Source organism: Coregonus clupeaformis, chromosome 16 (genome assembly GCF_020615455.1).
Source record: "Coregonus clupeaformis isolate EN_2021a chromosome 16, ASM2061545v1, whole genome shotgun sequence".
NCBI classification, from domain to species: Eukaryota; Metazoa; Chordata; class Actinopteri; order Salmoniformes; family Salmonidae; genus Coregonus; species Coregonus clupeaformis.
This window is the reverse complement of record NC_059207.1, coordinates 29,072,185-29,090,896: the sequence shown is the minus strand read 5'-3', so window position 1 is coordinate 29,090,896 and position 18,712 is coordinate 29,072,185. Positions and strand designations below refer to the sequence as shown.

General features: G+C 42.3%; 1 protein-coding gene across 1 annotated transcript in view; it reads left to right on the top strand.

The window, feature by feature from the left end:
• The window catches only part of cfap299 (cilia and flagella associated protein 299), a 375,917-nt gene that overhangs the window by 314,481 nt on the left and 42,724 nt on the right, over window positions 1-18,712 (top strand). The window contains exon 4 of the mRNA XM_045225655.1: window positions 16,426-16,568. Within this exon, the coding sequence (XP_045081590.1) occupies window positions 16,426-16,568 (143 nt within the window). The remainder of the gene's footprint in view (window positions 1-16,425; window positions 16,569-18,712) is intronic.

Here is an 18,712-nt window from a genome sequence, read left to right as displayed (position 1 = left end):
TTTGGCCATAATGACCATCGTTATGTTTGGAGGAAAAAGGGGGTGCTTGCAAGCCGAAGAACACCATCCCAACCGTGAAGCACGGAGGTGGCAGCATCATGCTGTGGGGGTGCTTTAATGCAGGAGGGACTGGTGCACTTCACAGAATAGATGGCATCATGAGGAAGGAAAATGATGTGGATATATTGAAGCAACATCTCAAGACATCAGTCAGGAAGTTAAAGCTTGGTCGCAAATGGGTCTTCCAAATGGACAATGACCCCAAGCATACTTCCAAAGTTGTGGCAAAATTGCCTTTTTGCTAGGATTAAATGTCAGGAATTGTGAAAAACTGAGTTTAAATGTATTTGGCTAAGGTGTATGTAAACGTCCGACTTCAACTGTACATGTACATTAGGTCTCCAGATCAACATCTGTGTTGTGCTGTCTGGCTGTACAGTAGGTTAGTGGGGTGTTAGCTCGCGGCTGGGCTTCCCTTTGTAATCCCAAGCCCTCCACATCCGACCAGCGACAGAGCCGGTGTAGTAGGATTACATTTTAGTCCCGTATTTGCCTGTTTGATGGTTCATCTGAGGATGTAGCGGGATTAGAGTCCCGCTCCTTGAAAGTGGCAATACTAACCTAGTTGAATTGTAAATAATGTATTGTGTCATTTTGGAGTCACTTTTATTGTACAGTGAGGGGAAAATAAGTATTTGATCCCCTGCTGATTTTGTACGTTTGCCCACTGACAAAGACATGATCAGTCTATAATTTTAATGGTAGGTTTATTTGAACAGTGAGAGACAGAATAACAACCAAAAAATCCTGAAAACGCATGTCAAAAATGTTATAAATTGATTTGCATTTTAATGAGGGAAATAAGTTTTTGACCCCCTCTGCAAAACATGACTTAGTACTTGGTGGCAAAACCCTTGTTGGCAATCACAGAGGTCAGACGTTTCTTGTAGTTGGCCACCAGGTTTGCACACATCTCAGGAGGGATTTTGTTCCACTCCTCTTTGCAGATCTTCTCCAAGTCATTAAGGTTTCGAGTCTGACATTTGGCAACTCGAACCTTCAGCTCCCTCCACAGATTTTCTATGGGATTAAGGTCTGGAGACTGGCTAGGCCACTCCAGGACCTTAATGTGCTTCTTCTTGAGCCACTCCTTTGTTGCCTTGGCCGTGTGTTTTGGGTCATTGTCATGCTGGAATAGCCATCCACGACTCATTTTCAATGCCCTGGCTGAGGGAAGGAGGTTCTCACCCAAGATTTGATGCGGTGAAGTTGTCCTGTCCCCTTAGCAGAAAAACACCCCCAAAGCATAATGTTTCCACCTCCATGTTTGACGGTGGGGATGGTGTTCTTGGGGTCATAGGCAGCATTCCTCCTCCTCCAAACACGGCAAGTTGAGTTGATGCCAAAGAGCTCCATTTTGGTCTCATCTGACCACAACACTTTCACCAATTTATCCTCTGAATCATTCAGATGTTCATTGGCAAACTTCAGATGGCCCTGTATATGTGCTTTCTTGAGCAGGGGGACCTTGCAGGCGCTGCAGGATTTCAGTCGTTCACGGCGTAGTGTGTTACCAATTGTTTTCTTGGTGACTATGGTCCCAGCTGCCTTGAGATCATTGACAAGATCCTCCCGTGTAGTTCTGGACTGATTCTTCACCGTTCTCATGATCATTGCAACTCCATGAGGTGAGATCTTGCATGGAGCCCCAGGCCGAGGGAGATTGACAGTTGTTTTGTGTTTCTTCCATTTCGAATAATCGCACCAACTGTTGTCACCTTCTCACCAAGCTGCTTGGCGATGGTCTTGTAGCCCATTCCAGCCTTGTGTAGGTCTACAATCTTGTCCCTGACATCTTTGGAGAGCTCTTTGGTCTTGGCCATGGAGGAGAGTTTGGAATCTGATTGATTGATTGCTTCTGTGGACAGGTGTCTTTTTATACAGGTAACAAACTGAGATTAGGAGCACTCCCTTTAAGAGTGTGCTCCTAATCTCATCTCGTTACCTGTATAAAAGACACCTGGGAGCCAGAAATCTTTCTGATTTAGAGGGGGTCAAATACTTATTTCCCTCATTAAAATGCAAATCAATGTATAAATTGTTTGACATGCGTTCTTCATACATTTTTTTTGTGTATTTTTTTTTGTGTATGGGTGGTCCTCTGTAGCTCAGCTGGTAGAGCACAGCGCTTGTAACGCCAAGGTAGTGGGTTCGATCCCCGGGACCACCCATACACAAAAATTTATGCACGCATGACTGTAAGTCGCTTTGGATAAAAGCGTCTGCTAAATGGCATATTATTGTTATTCTGTCTCTCACTGTTCAAATAAACCTACCATTAAAATTATAGACTGTTCCTTTCTTTGTCAGTGGGCAAACGTACAAAATCAGCAGGGGATCAAATACTTTTTTCCCTCACTGTAAATAAGAATAGAAATGTTTCTAAACACTTCTACATTAATGTGGATGCTGCCATGATTATGGATAATCCTGAATGAATCGTGAATAAAGATGAGTAAGAAAGTCAGACGCACAAATATCACCATTACTAATATCATCCCCCAAGACATGCTAACCTCTCACCATTACTAATATCATCCCCCAAGACATGCTAACCTCTCACCATTACTAATATCATCCCCCAAGACATGCTAACCTCTCACCATTACTAATATCATCCCCCAAGACATGCTAACCTCTCACCATTACTAATATCATCCCCAAGACATGCTAACCTCTCACCATTACTAATATCATCCCCCAAGACATGCTAACCTCTCACCATTACTAATATCATCCCCCAAGACATGCTAACCTCTCACCATTACTAATATCATCCCCCAAGACATGCTAACCTCTCACCATTACTAATATCATCCCCAAGACATGCTAACCTCTCACCATTACTAATATCATACCCCAAGACATGCTAACCTCTCACCATTACTAATATCATCCCCAAGACATGCTAACCTCTCACCATTACTAATATCATCCCCCAAGACATGCTAACCTCTCACCATTACTAATATCATACCCCAAGACATGCTAACCTCTCACCATTACTAATATCATCCCCCAAGACATGCTAACCTCTCACCATTACTAATATCATCCCCCAAGACATGCTAACCTCTCACCATTACTAATATCATCCCCCAAGACATGCTAACTTCTCACCATTACTAATATCATCCCCCAAGACATGCTAACCTCTCACCATTACTAATATCATCCCCCAAGACATGCTAACCTCTCACCATTACTAATATCATCCCCCAAGACATGCTAACTTCTCACCATTACTAATATCATCCCCCAAGACATGCTAACCTCTCACCATTACTAATATCATCCCCCAAGACATGCTAACCTCTCACCATTACTAATATCATCCCCCAAGACATGCTAACCTCTCACCATTACTAATATCATCCCCCAAGACATGCTAACCTCTCACCATTACTAATATCATCCCCCAAGACATGCTAACCTCTCACCATTACTAATATCATCCCCCAAGACATGCTAACCTCTCACCATTACTAATATCATACCCCAAGACATGCTAACCTCTCACCATTACTAATATCATCCCCCAAGACATGCTAACCTCTCACCATTACTAATATCATCCCCCAAGACATGCTAACCTCTCACCATTACTAATATCATCCCCCAAGACATGCTAACCTCTCACCATTACTAATATCATCCCCCAAGACATGCTAACCTCTCACCATTACTAATATCATCCCCCAAGACATGCTAACCTCTCACCATTACTAATATCATCCCCCAAGACATGCTAACCTCTCACCATTACTAATATCATCCCCCAAGACATGCTAACCTCTCACCATTACTAATATCATCCCCCAAGACATGCTAACCTCTCACCATTACTAATATCATCCCCCAAGACATGCTAACCTCTCACCATTACTAATATCATCCCCCAAGACATGCTAACCTCTCACCATTACTAATATCATCCCCAAGACATGCTAACCTCTCACCATTACTAATATCATCCCCCAAGACATGCTAACCTCTCACCATTACTAATATCATCCCCCAAGACATGCTAACCTCTCACCATTACTAATATCATCCCCAAGACATGCTAACCTCTCACCATTACTAATATCATCCCCCAAGACATGCTAACCTCTCACCATTACTAATATCATCCCCCAAGACATGCTAACCTCTCACCATTACTAATATCATCCCCAAGACATGCTAACCTCTCACCATTACTAATATCATCCCCAAGACATGCTAACCTCTCACCATTACTAATATCATCCCCCAAGACATGCTAACCTCTCACCATTACTAATATCATCCCCCAAGACATGCTAACCTCTCACCATTACTAATATCATCCCCCAAGACATGCTAACCTCTCACCATTACTAATATCATCCCCCAAGACATGCTAACCTCTCACCATTACTAATATCATCCCCCAAGACATGCTAACCTCTCACCATTACTAATATCATCCCCAAGACATGCTAACCTCTCACCATTACTAATATCATCCCCCAAGACATGCTAACCTCTCACCATTACTAATATCATCCCCCAAGACATGCTAACCTCTCACCATTACTAATATCATCCCCCAAGACATGCTAACCTCTCACCATTACTAATATCATCCCCCAAGACATGCTAACCTCTCACCATTACTAATATCATCCCCCAAGACATGCTAACCTCTCACCATTACTAATATCATCCCCCAAGACATGCTAACCTCTCACCATTACTAATATCATCCCCCCAAGACATGCTAACCTCTCACCATTACTAATATCATCCCCCAAGACATGCTAACCTCTCACCATTACTAATATCATCCCCAAGACATGCTAACCTCTCACCATTACTAATATCATCCCCCAAGACATGCTAACCTCTCACCATTACTAATATCATCCCCAAGACATGCTAACCTCTCACCATTACTAATATCATCCCCCAAGACATGCTAACCTCTCACCATTACTAATATCATCCCCCCAAGACATGCTAACCTCTCACCATTACTAATATCATCCCCCAAGACATGCTAACCTCTCACCATTACTAATATCATCCCCCAAGACATGCTAACCTCTCACCATTACTAATATCATCCCCCAAGACATGCTAACCTCTCACCATTACTAATATCATCCCCCAAGACATGCTAACCTCTCACCATTACTAATATCATCCCCCAAGACATGCTAACCTCTCACCATTACTAATATCATCCCCCAAGACATGCTAACCTCTCACCATTACTAATATCATCCCCCAAGACATGCTAACCTCTCACCATTACTAATATCATCCCCCAAGACATGCTAACCTCTCACCATTACTAATATCATCCCCCAAGACATGCTAACCTCTCACCATTACTAATATCATCCCCCAAGACATGCTAACCTCTCACCATTACTAATATCATCCCCCAAGACATGCTAACCTCTCACCATTACTAATATCATCCCCCAAGACATGCTAACCTCTCACCATTACTAATATCATCCCCCAAGACATGCTAACCTCTCACCATTACTAATATCATCCCCCAAGACATGCTAACCTCTCACCATTACTAATATCATCCCCCAAGACATGCTAACCTCTCACCATTACTAATATCATCCCCCAAGACATGCTAACCTCTCACCATTACTAATATCATCCCCCAAGACATGCTAACCTCTCACCATTACTAATATCATCCCCCAAGACATGCTAACCTCTCACCATTACTAATATCATCCCCCAAGACATGCTAACCTCTCACCATTACTAATATCATCCCCCAAGACATGCTAACCTCTCACCATTACTAATATCATCCCCCAAGACATGCTAACCTCTCACCATTACTAATATCATCCCCCAAGACATGCTAACCTCTCACCATTACTAATATCATCCCCAAGACATGCTAACCTCTCACCATTACTAATATCATCCCCCAAGACATGCTAACCTCTCACCATTACTAATATCATCCCCCAAGACATGCTAACCTCTCACCATTACTAATATCATCCCCCAAGACATGCTAACCTCTCACCATTACTAATATCATCCCCCAAGACATGCTAACCTCTCACCATTACTAATATCATCCCCCAAGACATGCTAACTTCTCACCATTACTAATATCATCCCCAAGACATGCTAACCTCTCACCATTACTAATATCATCCCCCAAGACATGCTAACCTCTCACCATTACTAATATCATCCCCCAAGACATGCTAACCTCTCACCATTACTAATATCATCCCCAAGACATGCTAACCTCTCACCATTACTAATATCATCCCCCAAGACATGCTAACCTCTCACCATTACTAATATCATCCCCCAAGACATGCTAACCTCTCACCATTACTAATATCATCCCCCAAGACATGCTAACCTCTCACCATTACTAATATCATCCCCCAAGACATGCTAACCTCTCACCATTACTAATATCATCCCCCAAGACATGCTAACCTCTCACCATTACTAATATCATCCCCCCAAGACATGCTAACCTCTCACCATTACTAATATCATCCCCCAAGACATGCTAACCTCTCACCATTACTAATATCATCCCCCAAGACATGCTAACCTCTCACCATTACTAATATCATCCCCCAAGACATGCTAACCTCTCACCATTACTAATATCATCCCCCAAGACATGCTAAACCTCTCACCATTACTAATATCATACCCCAAGACATGCTAACCTCTCACCATTACTAATATCATCCCCCAAGACATGCTAACCTCTCACCATTACTAATATCATCCCCCAAGACATGCTAACCTCTCACCATTACTAATATCATCCCCCAAGACATGCTAACCTCTCACCATTACTAATATCATCCCCCAAGACATGCTAACCTCTCACCATTACTAATATCATCCCCCAAGACATGCTAACCTCTCACCATTACTAATATCATCCCCCAAGACATGCTAACTTCTCACCATTACTAATATCATCCCCCAAGACATGCTAACTTCTCACCATTACTAATATCATCCCCCAAGACATGCTAACCTCTCACCATTACTAATATCATCCCCCAAGACATGCTAACCTCTCACCATTACTAATATCATCCCCAAGACATGCTAACCTCTCACCATTACTAATATCATCCCCCAAGACATGCTAACCTCTCACCATTACTAATATCATCCCCAAGACATGCTAACCTCTCACCATTACTAATATCATCCCCCAAGACATGCTAACCTCTCACCATTACTAATATCATCCCCCAAGACATGCTAACCTCTCACCATTACTAATATCATCCGCCAAGACATGCTAACCTCTCACCATTACTAATATCATCCCCCCAAGACATGCTAACCTCTCACCATTACTAATATCATCCCCCAAGACATGCTAACCTCTCACCATTACTAATATCATCCCCCAAGACATGCTAACCTCTCACCATTACTAATATCATCCCCCCAAGACATGCTAACCTCTCACCATTACTAATATCATCCCCCAAGACATGCTAACCTCTCACCATTACTAATATCATACCCCGAGACATGCTAACCTCTCACCATTACTAATATCATCCCCCAAGGCATGCTAACCTCTCACCATTACTAATATCATACCCCAAGACATGCTAACCTCTCACCATTACTAATATCATCCCCCAAGACATGCTAACCTCTCACCATTACTAATATCATCCCCCAAGACATGCTAACCTCTCACCATTACTAATATCATCCCCCAAGACATGCTAACCTCTCACCATTACTAATATCATCCCCCAAGACATGCTAACCTCTCACCATTACTAATATCATCCCCAAGACATGCTAACCTCTCACCATTACTAATATCATCCCCAAGACATGCTAACCTCTCACCATTACTAATATCATCCCCCAAGACATGCTAACCTCTCACCATTACTAATATCATCCCCCAAGACATGCTAACCTCTCACCATTACTAATATCATCCCCCAAGACATGCTAACCTCTCACCATTACTAATATCATCCCCCAAGACATGCTAACCTCTCACCATTACTAATATCATCCCCCAAGACATGCTAACCTCTCACCATTACTAATATCATCCCCCAAGACATGCTAACCTCTCACCATTACTAATATCATCCCCCAAGACATGCTAACCATTACTAATATCATCCCCCAAGACATGCTAACCTCTCACCATTACAAATATCATCCCCCAAGACATGCTAACCTCTCACCATTACTAATATCATCCCCCAAGACATGCTAACCTCTCACCATTACTAATATCATCCCCCAAGACATGCTAACCTCTCACCATTACTAATATCATCCCCCAAGACATGCTAACCTCTCACCATTACAAATATCATCCCCCAAGACATGCTAACCTCTCACCATTACTAATATCATCCCCCAAGACATGCTAACCTCTCACCATTACTAATATCATCCCCCAAGACATGCTAACCTCTCACCATTACTAATATCATCCCCCAAGACATGCTAACCTCTCACCATTACTAATATCATCTCCCAAGACATGCTAACCTCTCACCATTACTAATATCATCCCCCAAGACATGCTAACCTCTCACCATTACTAATATCATCCCCCAAGACATGCTAACCTCTCACCATTACTAATATCATCCCCAAGACATGCTAACCTCTCACCATTACTAATATCATCCCCCAAGACATGCTAACCTCTCACCATTACAATATCATCCCCCAAGACATGCTAACCTCTCACCATTACTAATATCATCCCCCAAGACATGCTAACCTCTCACCATTACTAATATCATCCCCCAAGACATGCTAACCTCTCACCATTACTAATATCATCCCCCAAGACATGCTAACCTCTCACCATTACTAATATCATCCCCCAAGACATGCTAACCTCTCACCATTACTAATATCATCCCCCAAGACATGCTAACCTCTCACCATTACTAATATCATCCCCCAAGACATGCTAACCTCTCACCATTACTAATATCATCCCCCAAGACATGCTAACCTCTCACCATTACTAATATCATCCCCCAAGACATGCTAACCTCTCACCATTACTAATATCATCCCCCAAGACATGCTAACTTCTCACCATTACTAATATCATCCCCAAGACATGCTAACCTCTCACCATTACTAATATCATCCCCCAAGACATGCTAACCTCTCACCATTACTAATATCATCCCCCAAGACATGCTAACCTCTCACCATTACTAATATCATCCCCCAAGACATGCTAACCTCTCACCATTACTAATATCATCCCCCAAGACATGCTAACTTCTCACCATTACTAATATCATCCCCCAAGACATGCTAACCTCTCACCATTACTAATATCATCCCCCAAGACATGCTAACCTCTCACCATTACTAATATCATCCCCCAAGACATGCTAACCTCTCACCATTACTAATATCATCCCCCAAGACATGCTAACCTCTCACCATTACTAATATCATACCCCAAGACATGCTAACCTCTCACCATTACTAATATCATCCCCCAAGACATGCTAACTTCTCACCATTACTAATATCATCCCCCAAGACATGCTAACCTCTCACCATTACTAATATCATCCCCCAAGACATGCTAACCTCTCACCATTACTAATATCATCCCCCAAGACATGCTAACCTCTCACCATTACTAATATCATCCCCCAAGACATGCTAACCTCTCACCATTACTAATATCATACCCCAAGACATGCTAACCTCTCACCATTACTAATATCATATCCCAAGACATGCTAACCTCTCACCATTACTAATATCATACCCCAAGACATGCTAACCTCTCACCATTACTAATATCATCCCCCAAGACATGCTAACCTCTCACCATTACTAATATCATACCCCAAGACATGCTAACCTCTCAGCATTACAAATATCATCCCCCAAGACATGCTAACCTCTCACCATTACTAATATCATCCCCCAAGACATGCTAACTTCTCACCATTACTAATATCATCCCCCAAGACATGCTAACCTCTCACCATTACAAATATCATCCCCCAAGACATGCTAACCTCTCACCATTACTAATATCATCCCCCAAGACATGCTAACCTCTCACCATTACTAATATCATCCCCCAAGACATGCTAACCTCTCACCATTACTAATATCATCCCCCAAGACATGCTAACCTCTCACCATTACTAATATCATCCCCAAGACATGCTAACCTCTCACCATTACTAATATCATCCCCCAAGACATGCTAACCTCTCACCATTACTAATATCATCCCCAAGACATGCTAACCTCTCACCATTACTAATATCATCCCCCAAGACATGCTAACCTCTCACCATTACTAATATCATCCCCCAAGACATGCTAACCTCTCACCATTACTAATATCATCCCCAAGACATGCTAACTTCTCACCATTACTAATATCATCCCCCAAGACATGCTAACCTCTCACCATTACTAATATCATCCCCCAAGACATGCTAACCTCTCACCATTACTAATATCATCCCCCAAGACATGCTAACCTCTCACCATTACTAATATCATCCCCCAAGACATGCTAACCTCTCACCATTACTAATATCATCCCCCAAGACATGCTAACTTCTCACCATTACTAATATCATCCCCCAAGACATGCTAACCTCTCACCATTACTAATATCATCCCCCAAGACATGCTAACCTCTCACCATTACTAATATCATCCCCCAAGACATGCTAACCTCTCACCATTACTAATATCATCCCCCAAGACATGCTAACCTCTCACCATTACTAATATCATACCCCAAGACATGCTAACCTCTCAGCATTACAAATATCATCCCCCAAGACATGCTAACCTCTCACCATTACTAATATCATCCCCCAAGACATGCTAACTTCTCACCATTACTAATATCATCCCCCAAGACATGCTAACCTCTCACCATTACTAATATCATCCCCCAAGACATGCTAACCATTACTAATATCATCCCCCAAGACATGCTAACCTCTCACCATTACTAATATCATCCCCCAAGACATGCTAACCTCTCACCATTACTAATATCATCCCCCAAGACATGCTAACCTCTCACCATTACTAATATCATCCCCCAAGACATGCTAACTTCTCACCATTACTAATATCATCCCCCAAGACATGCTAACCTCTCACCATTACTAATATCATCCCCCAAGGCATGCTAACCTCTCACCATTACAAATATCATACCCCAAGACATGCTAACCTCTCACCATTACTAATATCATCCCCCAAGACATGCTAACCTCTCACCATTACAAATATCATCCCCCAAGACATGCTAACAACTCACCATTACTAATATCATACCCCAAGACATGCTAACCTCTCACCATTACTAATATCATACCCCAAGACATGCTAACCTCTCACCATTACTAATATCATCCCCCAAGACATGCTAACCTCTCAGCATTTTAAAAATCCTACCCCAAGACATGCTAACCTCTCACCATTACAAATAGCATACCCCAAGACATGCTAACAGCTCACCATTACAAATATCATCCCCCAAGACATGCTAACCTCTCACCATTACAAAAATCATATCCCAAGACATGCTAACCTCTCACCATTACTAATATCATACACCAAGACATGCTAACCTCTCACCATTACTAATATCATACCCCAAGACATGCTAACAACTCACCATTACAAATATCATCCCCCAAGACATGCTAACCTCTCACCATTACTAATATCATACCCCAAGACATGCTAACCTCTCACCATTACTAATATCATCCCCCAAGACATGCAAACCTCTCACCATTACAAATATCATCCCCCAAGACATGCTAACTTCTCACCATTACTAATATCATCCCCCAAGACATGCTAACCTCTCAGCATTACAAATATCATCCCCCAAGACATGCTAACCTCTCACCATTACAAATATCATCCCCCAAGACATGCTAACCTCTCAGCATTACAAATATCATCCCCCAAGACATGCTAACCTCTCAGCATTACAAATATCATACCCCAAGACATGCTAACCTCTCACCATTACTAATATCATACCCCAAGACATGCTAACCTCTCACCATTACAAATATCATCCCCCAAGACATGCTAACTTCTCACCATTACTAATATCATCCCCCAAGACATGCTAACCTCTCACCATTACTAATATCATACCCCAAGACATGCTAACCTCTCAGCATTTTAAAAATCCTACCCCAAGACATGCTAACCTCTCACCATTACAAATAGCATACCCCAAGACATGCTAACAGCTCACCATTACAAATATCATACCCTAAGACATGCTAACCTCTCACCATTACAAGAACAGGGGAGGTTAGCATTTCTGGGGGGTATGATATTTGTGCGTCTAACTTTGTCATTCATCATTATTCACAATTCATTCAGGATTTTCCGTAACCATGGTAGCATCCACATGAATGTAGAAGTGTTTAGAAACATTATATTCTTATTTACAAAAAGTGCTGTAACTTCTAAACTGTTCACCCGATATGGATGAAAATACCTCAAATTAAACCTGATAGTCTGCACTTTAACATCAAATCCAAAGTGCTGGAGTACAGAGCCAAAAGAAGACAAATGCTTCACTGTCCCAATAGATAGATAGATAGATAGATAGATAGATAGATAGATAGATAGATAGATAGATAGATAGATAGATAGATAGATAGATAGATAGATAGATAGATAGATAGATAGATAGATAGATAGATAGATAGATAGATAGATAGATAGATAGATAGATAGATAGATAGATAGATAGATAGATAGATAGATAGATAGATAGATAGAAAGGGAGGGAGGGAGGGAGGGAGGGAGGGAGGGAGGGAGGGAGGGAGGGAGGGAGGGAGGGAGGGAGGGAGGGAGGGAGGGGAGGTTTTCCAATTCCTCGCAAAGGCCACCTTTTGGTAGGTGGGTAAAAATAAAAGAAGCACAAATTTAATATCCCTTTTACCATGGTGAAGTTATTAATTACACTTTGGATGGTGTATCAATACACCCAGACACTACAAAGATACAGGCATCTTTCCTAACTCAGTTGCCAGAGAGGAAGGAAACTGCTTAGGGATTCAAACAGTTACAGAGTTTAATGGCTGTAATAGGAAGAAACTGAGGATGGATCAACAACATTGTAGTTACTCCACAATAATAACCTAAATGACAGAGTGAAAAGAAGGAAGCCTGTACAGAGTAAAAATATTCCAAAACATGCATCCTGTTTGCAACAAGGAACTAAAGTAAAACTGCAAAAAATGTGACAAAGCAATTAACTTAATGTCCTGAATTCAAAGCATTATGTTTGGGGCAAATCCAACACAACACATCACTGAATAACACTCTCCATATTTTCAAGCATGGTGGTGGCTGCATCATGTTATGGGTATGCTTGTCATCATCCTCTCCTCTCCTCTCACACTGTGTGTCTATAGTAAGGGGATCTACAGATGGCCCCAGTCAGTCCTGAAAGTCATACAAATGTGATATCAGCCGCTGAGCTATTCAGCCTGGATACTCTTACACAGATGCTAGCATACACACACACACACACACACACACACACACACACACACACACACACACACACACACACACACACACACACACACACACACACACACATACACAGAAGAGTACCCAGAAGACAGAAGAGCCAGATGACACCAAAGCTTCTTCATGTTTTATTTAGCAGCCTTTTATCCTGGTGGAAGCAGACAAAACAACCTGTTAACAACTGATTGACTGGAGAAGATCATATACCTGGAGGTATATGGACAACCACAAGCCTTTCATGTTCCTGTCACCTGGAGGTATATGGACAACCACAAGCCTTTCATGTTCCTGTCACCTGGAGGTATATGGACAACCACAAGCCTTTCATGTTCCCAGTCTGAGTCAGTTTATCATCTCTTATCGAGTTTACATTGTTTAGGTTCTACACAGACAGAAGGACCCATGATGCACCACCATACACGTGGTTTAAGTTTAGGTCGTTTCCATGTGAAAGGACCCATGATGCACCACCATGTGAAGTTCATAGGAGCATGTCAAATTGGGTGAAATGAAAGTTAAGAGGACATTTTGTTTTAGAAATTAAGGCATAGATACAGTACCAGTCAAAAGTTTGGACACACCTACTCATTCCAGGGTTTTTCTTTATTTTTACTATTTTCTACATTGTAGAATAATAGTGAAGACATCAAAACTATGAAATAACACATATGGAATCATGTAGTAACCAAAAAAGTGTTAAACAAATTAAAATATAGCCACCCTTTGCCTTGCTGACAGCTTTGCACACTCATGTACATTTTCAACCATTTTCCATCCTAAGAATTTGGAATTTGGTTTTTGCTCTGACATGCACTGTCAACTGTGGGACCTTATATAGACAGGTGTGTGCCTTTCCAAATCATGTCCAATCAATTGAATTTACCACAGGTGGACTCCAATTAACGTGTAGAAACATCTCAAGGATGATCAATGGAAACAGGATGCACCTGAGCTCAATGTCGAGTCTCATAGCAAAGCGTCTGAATACTTATGTAAATAAGGTATTACTGTTTTATTTGTAATAAATTGGCAAACATTTCTAAAAACCTGTTTTCGCTTTGTCATTATGGGGTATTGTGTGTAGATTGAGGAAAACAAATGTATTTAATACATTTTAGAATAAGGCTGTAACGTAACAAAATGTGGAAAAAGTCAAGGGGTCTGAATACTTTCCTAATGCACTGTACTTTACTGAAACGGAACTCTACTGTACTGAACTAAACTATAATCTACTTTACTGTACTGAACTGTACTGAACTAAACTATAATCTACTTTACTGTACTGAACTGTACTGAACTAAACTATAATCTACTTTACTGTACTGAACTGTACTGAACTAAACTATAATCTACTTTACTGTACTGAGCTCTACTGTAATAATAATTAAAATATGCCATTTAGCAGACGCTTTTATCCAAAGCAACATACAGTCATGTGCTCATACATTTTTACGTATGGGTGGTCCCTGGGATCGAACCCACTACCCTGGCGTTACAAGCGCCGTGCTCTACCAGCTGAGCTACAGAGGACCACCCATTTGAGCTACACAGGACCACCCATGTACTGTACTGAACTATAATCTACTTTACTGTACTGAACTCTACTTATCTATGCTGTACTGAACCCGATTCTTGTACTTTGCTGTGCTGTACTTTGATGTCCAAACTTGTTAAACATAGACGTCTATGATTGGTTCAGATTTGGTCCGGACCAACCAAATTTGGTCTTGTTTGGGGGCGGAGCTCATTAAAATAATAGCCAGTGTGTAGAATAATACCCAAATATGCAAATGAGGATATTGTATATTTCTACCTTTGTGTACCTGTTCAGGATACATCCCCATGAAGAGCACGACTTTTAAATCTTCATTATGCATTTCTGTGTTGTACAGATCAGGGACCCATGATGAAATTCTGTTACTGCAATTCTGTTACCGTAAATTCACTTCACTTACTGTAGTTCAATATCCAAAATAGATTTTGTCATAGCCGACACCCCATTCTTTCTGCAGACATCTTTGAATCTTAATTCGGAGCAGATATTTAAGAGTTTTTGGAAAACGTGGTCACATAGAAAACTGAGGGAGATTTTACAAAGATTCTGTTACCAAACTTTGCATCTGAACAGTTCTTTCAGTAAATCTGTTTTTGTAAAATGTTCATTTAAAAAGTAGTCCTTGTTCATTTAAAAGTAGTCCTTGTGCATAGAGTTGTATGGTTTTTAAACTTTTAAATGAATGTTTTTTTGGCATACATTTTAAGTGAATAGTCTGCGTCTCAGTGCAATTCCGTTACCATGGAAATGCCCTTTACTTTTAGACTTCAAACAACTCCTAATGGTGCTGATTGGTTGAATCCCTTTACTGTTACTACTGTACGTGTCCTGGAGGAGAACTGAAAAGCTAATCAAAGCCAGTTACTCATCATAGACCAGAGGTAAAATCACATCTCTTTCGACCTGTGTCCCACACACCGTCTGCGTAGATGATTATGTCGGCAGCCCAACTCACGCGACCCCTCACACACAGGCTCACACCAGCAAACACACTCACCCATGGCCTACAAACACACACACACACACACACACACACACACACTCACACCAGTTGTAGTTATATAGACTCTGGTTTGAGTCATAGAGCAACATGTGCCATAGTGGGAGTAGAGGAACATTAACCTATACCCCTCTATCTCCCCATAATTAATTATTGATATCATATCACTCCTCTCTTTCTCTCCTGATCATTTACACACTGTTTCCTCCTCTCTTTCCTCCAGTCTATTATTTTCATAAGGGACCGTAACGCTCTTGGACAGGAGATCTCTGGATATATCGACTACTCCCACAGACTGAAGACAGAGGGATTTGATCCATACTTCAACGGCAAGAAGAGGCTGTTGCCAAGACCTACAGATTTAAGGTGAACCCATTTCTTATTGTAATAGTGTAAAACCGCCATGTTGGTTAGAGGGGCCTGGAGCTATCAGGATAAGGTTGGAAGGGTGAGGAAATGTCTTTGTCTGGTGTTGAAGATCCACAACGTTGATGTGAGTTGATGTGAGAGGCCAGTCGATGGGTTGGGACAGGGTTTTAGCTAAAGAAAGACTCTGTGGTCAAAGTCCAGTGTCAGTGGTTGTGGCTTGGACGCTGTCGGGGCACCAACCCTCCCCGTCACACAGAATAACCTTTCCCTTGTCGTGTTATTTCAATGTTTTCCAATATCCTAATTGGATTGAACACATCAGGGATGTCTGCTGGAACCAATGTCTGTCCTTGAGGGAAGCACACACTACACACACACACACACACACACACACACACACACACACACACACACACACACACACACACACACACACACCTGGCAGCAGGTAACTATTGGAAGCAGAACCCAGAACCCTCCCTACATTCCACATGTTCTGTCTCCTCACACGCTGACATTCTCTACATCTCAGAGATACGCTAGAAACCCCTGGAGGACAAACACACCTGGAGAGGAAAGAAGGCGTGGGTTTCCCCTTAGCTTAGTACACTTGTCAGACATGACAACAATACAGAACATTAACAATAGGTCAACCCATGAACTTTCAACTTTGGCCGGGATTCAAACCACCGCAGATTATCGCACTGAACTTGACTTGTAGAATGTTTACACTATGAGAGGTGGAACTGCGGTAACGGCAATCAAATCACAAATCAAATCAAATCAAAACCAAATCAAATTGTATTTGCCACATGCGCCGAATACAACAGGTGTAGACCTTACAGTGAAATGCTTACTTACAAGCCCTTAACCAACAATGCAGTTTTTAAGAAAATAAAAAATGTGTTAAGTAAAAAATAGTTAAGTAAAAAATAACAAATACAAGTAAAATAACAGTAGGGAGGCTATATACAGGGGGTACCGGTACAGAGGCTATATACAGGGGGTACCAGTACAGAGGCTATATACAGGGGGTACCGGTACAGAGGCTATATACAGGGGGTACCGGTACAGAGGCTATATACAGGGGTACCGGTACAGAGGCTATATACAGGGGGTACCGGTACAGAGGCTATATACAGGGGTACCAGTACAGAGGCTATATACAGGGGTACACGGTACAGAGGCTATATACAGGGGGTACCCGGTACAGAGGCTATATACAGGGGGTACCGGTACAGAGGCTATATACAGGGGGTACCAGTACAGAGGCTATATACAGGGGGTACCGGTACAGAGGCTATATACAGGGGGTACCGGTACAGAGGCTATATACAGGGGGTACCGGTACAGAGGCTATATACAGGGGGTACCGGTACAGAGGCTATATACAGGGGGTACCAGTACAGAGGCTATATACAGGGGGTACCGGTACAGAGGCTATATACAGGGGATACCGGCTATATACAGGGGGTACCGGCTATATACACGGGGTACCGGCTATATACAGGGGGTACCGGCTATATACAGGGGGTACCGGCTATATACAGGGGGTACCGGCTATATACAGGGGGTACCGGCTATATACAGGGGGTACCGGCTATATACAGGGGGTACTGGTACAGAGGCTATATACAGGGGGTACCGGTACAGAGGCTATATACAGGGGGTACCGGTACAGAGGCTATATACAGGGGGTACCGGTACAGAGTCTATATACAGGGGGTACCGGTACAGAGGCTATATACAGGGGGGTACCGGTACAGAGGCTATATACAGGGGGTACCGGTACAGAGGCTATATACAGGGGGTACCGGTACAGAGGCTATATACAGGGGGTACAGAGGCTATATACAGGGGGTACCTCGGTACAGAGGCTATATACAGGGGGTACCCGGCTATATACAGGGGGTACCGGCTATATACAGGGGTACCGGCTATATACAGGGGGTACCGGCTATATACAGGGGGTACCGGCTATATACAGGGGGTACCGGTACAGAGGCTATATACAGGGGTACCGGTACAGAGGCTATAGACGGGGGGTCCTGGTACAGGGTCTATATACAGGGGGGTACCGGTACAGAGGCTATATACAGGGGGTACCGGTACAGAGGCTATATACAGGGGGTACCGGTACA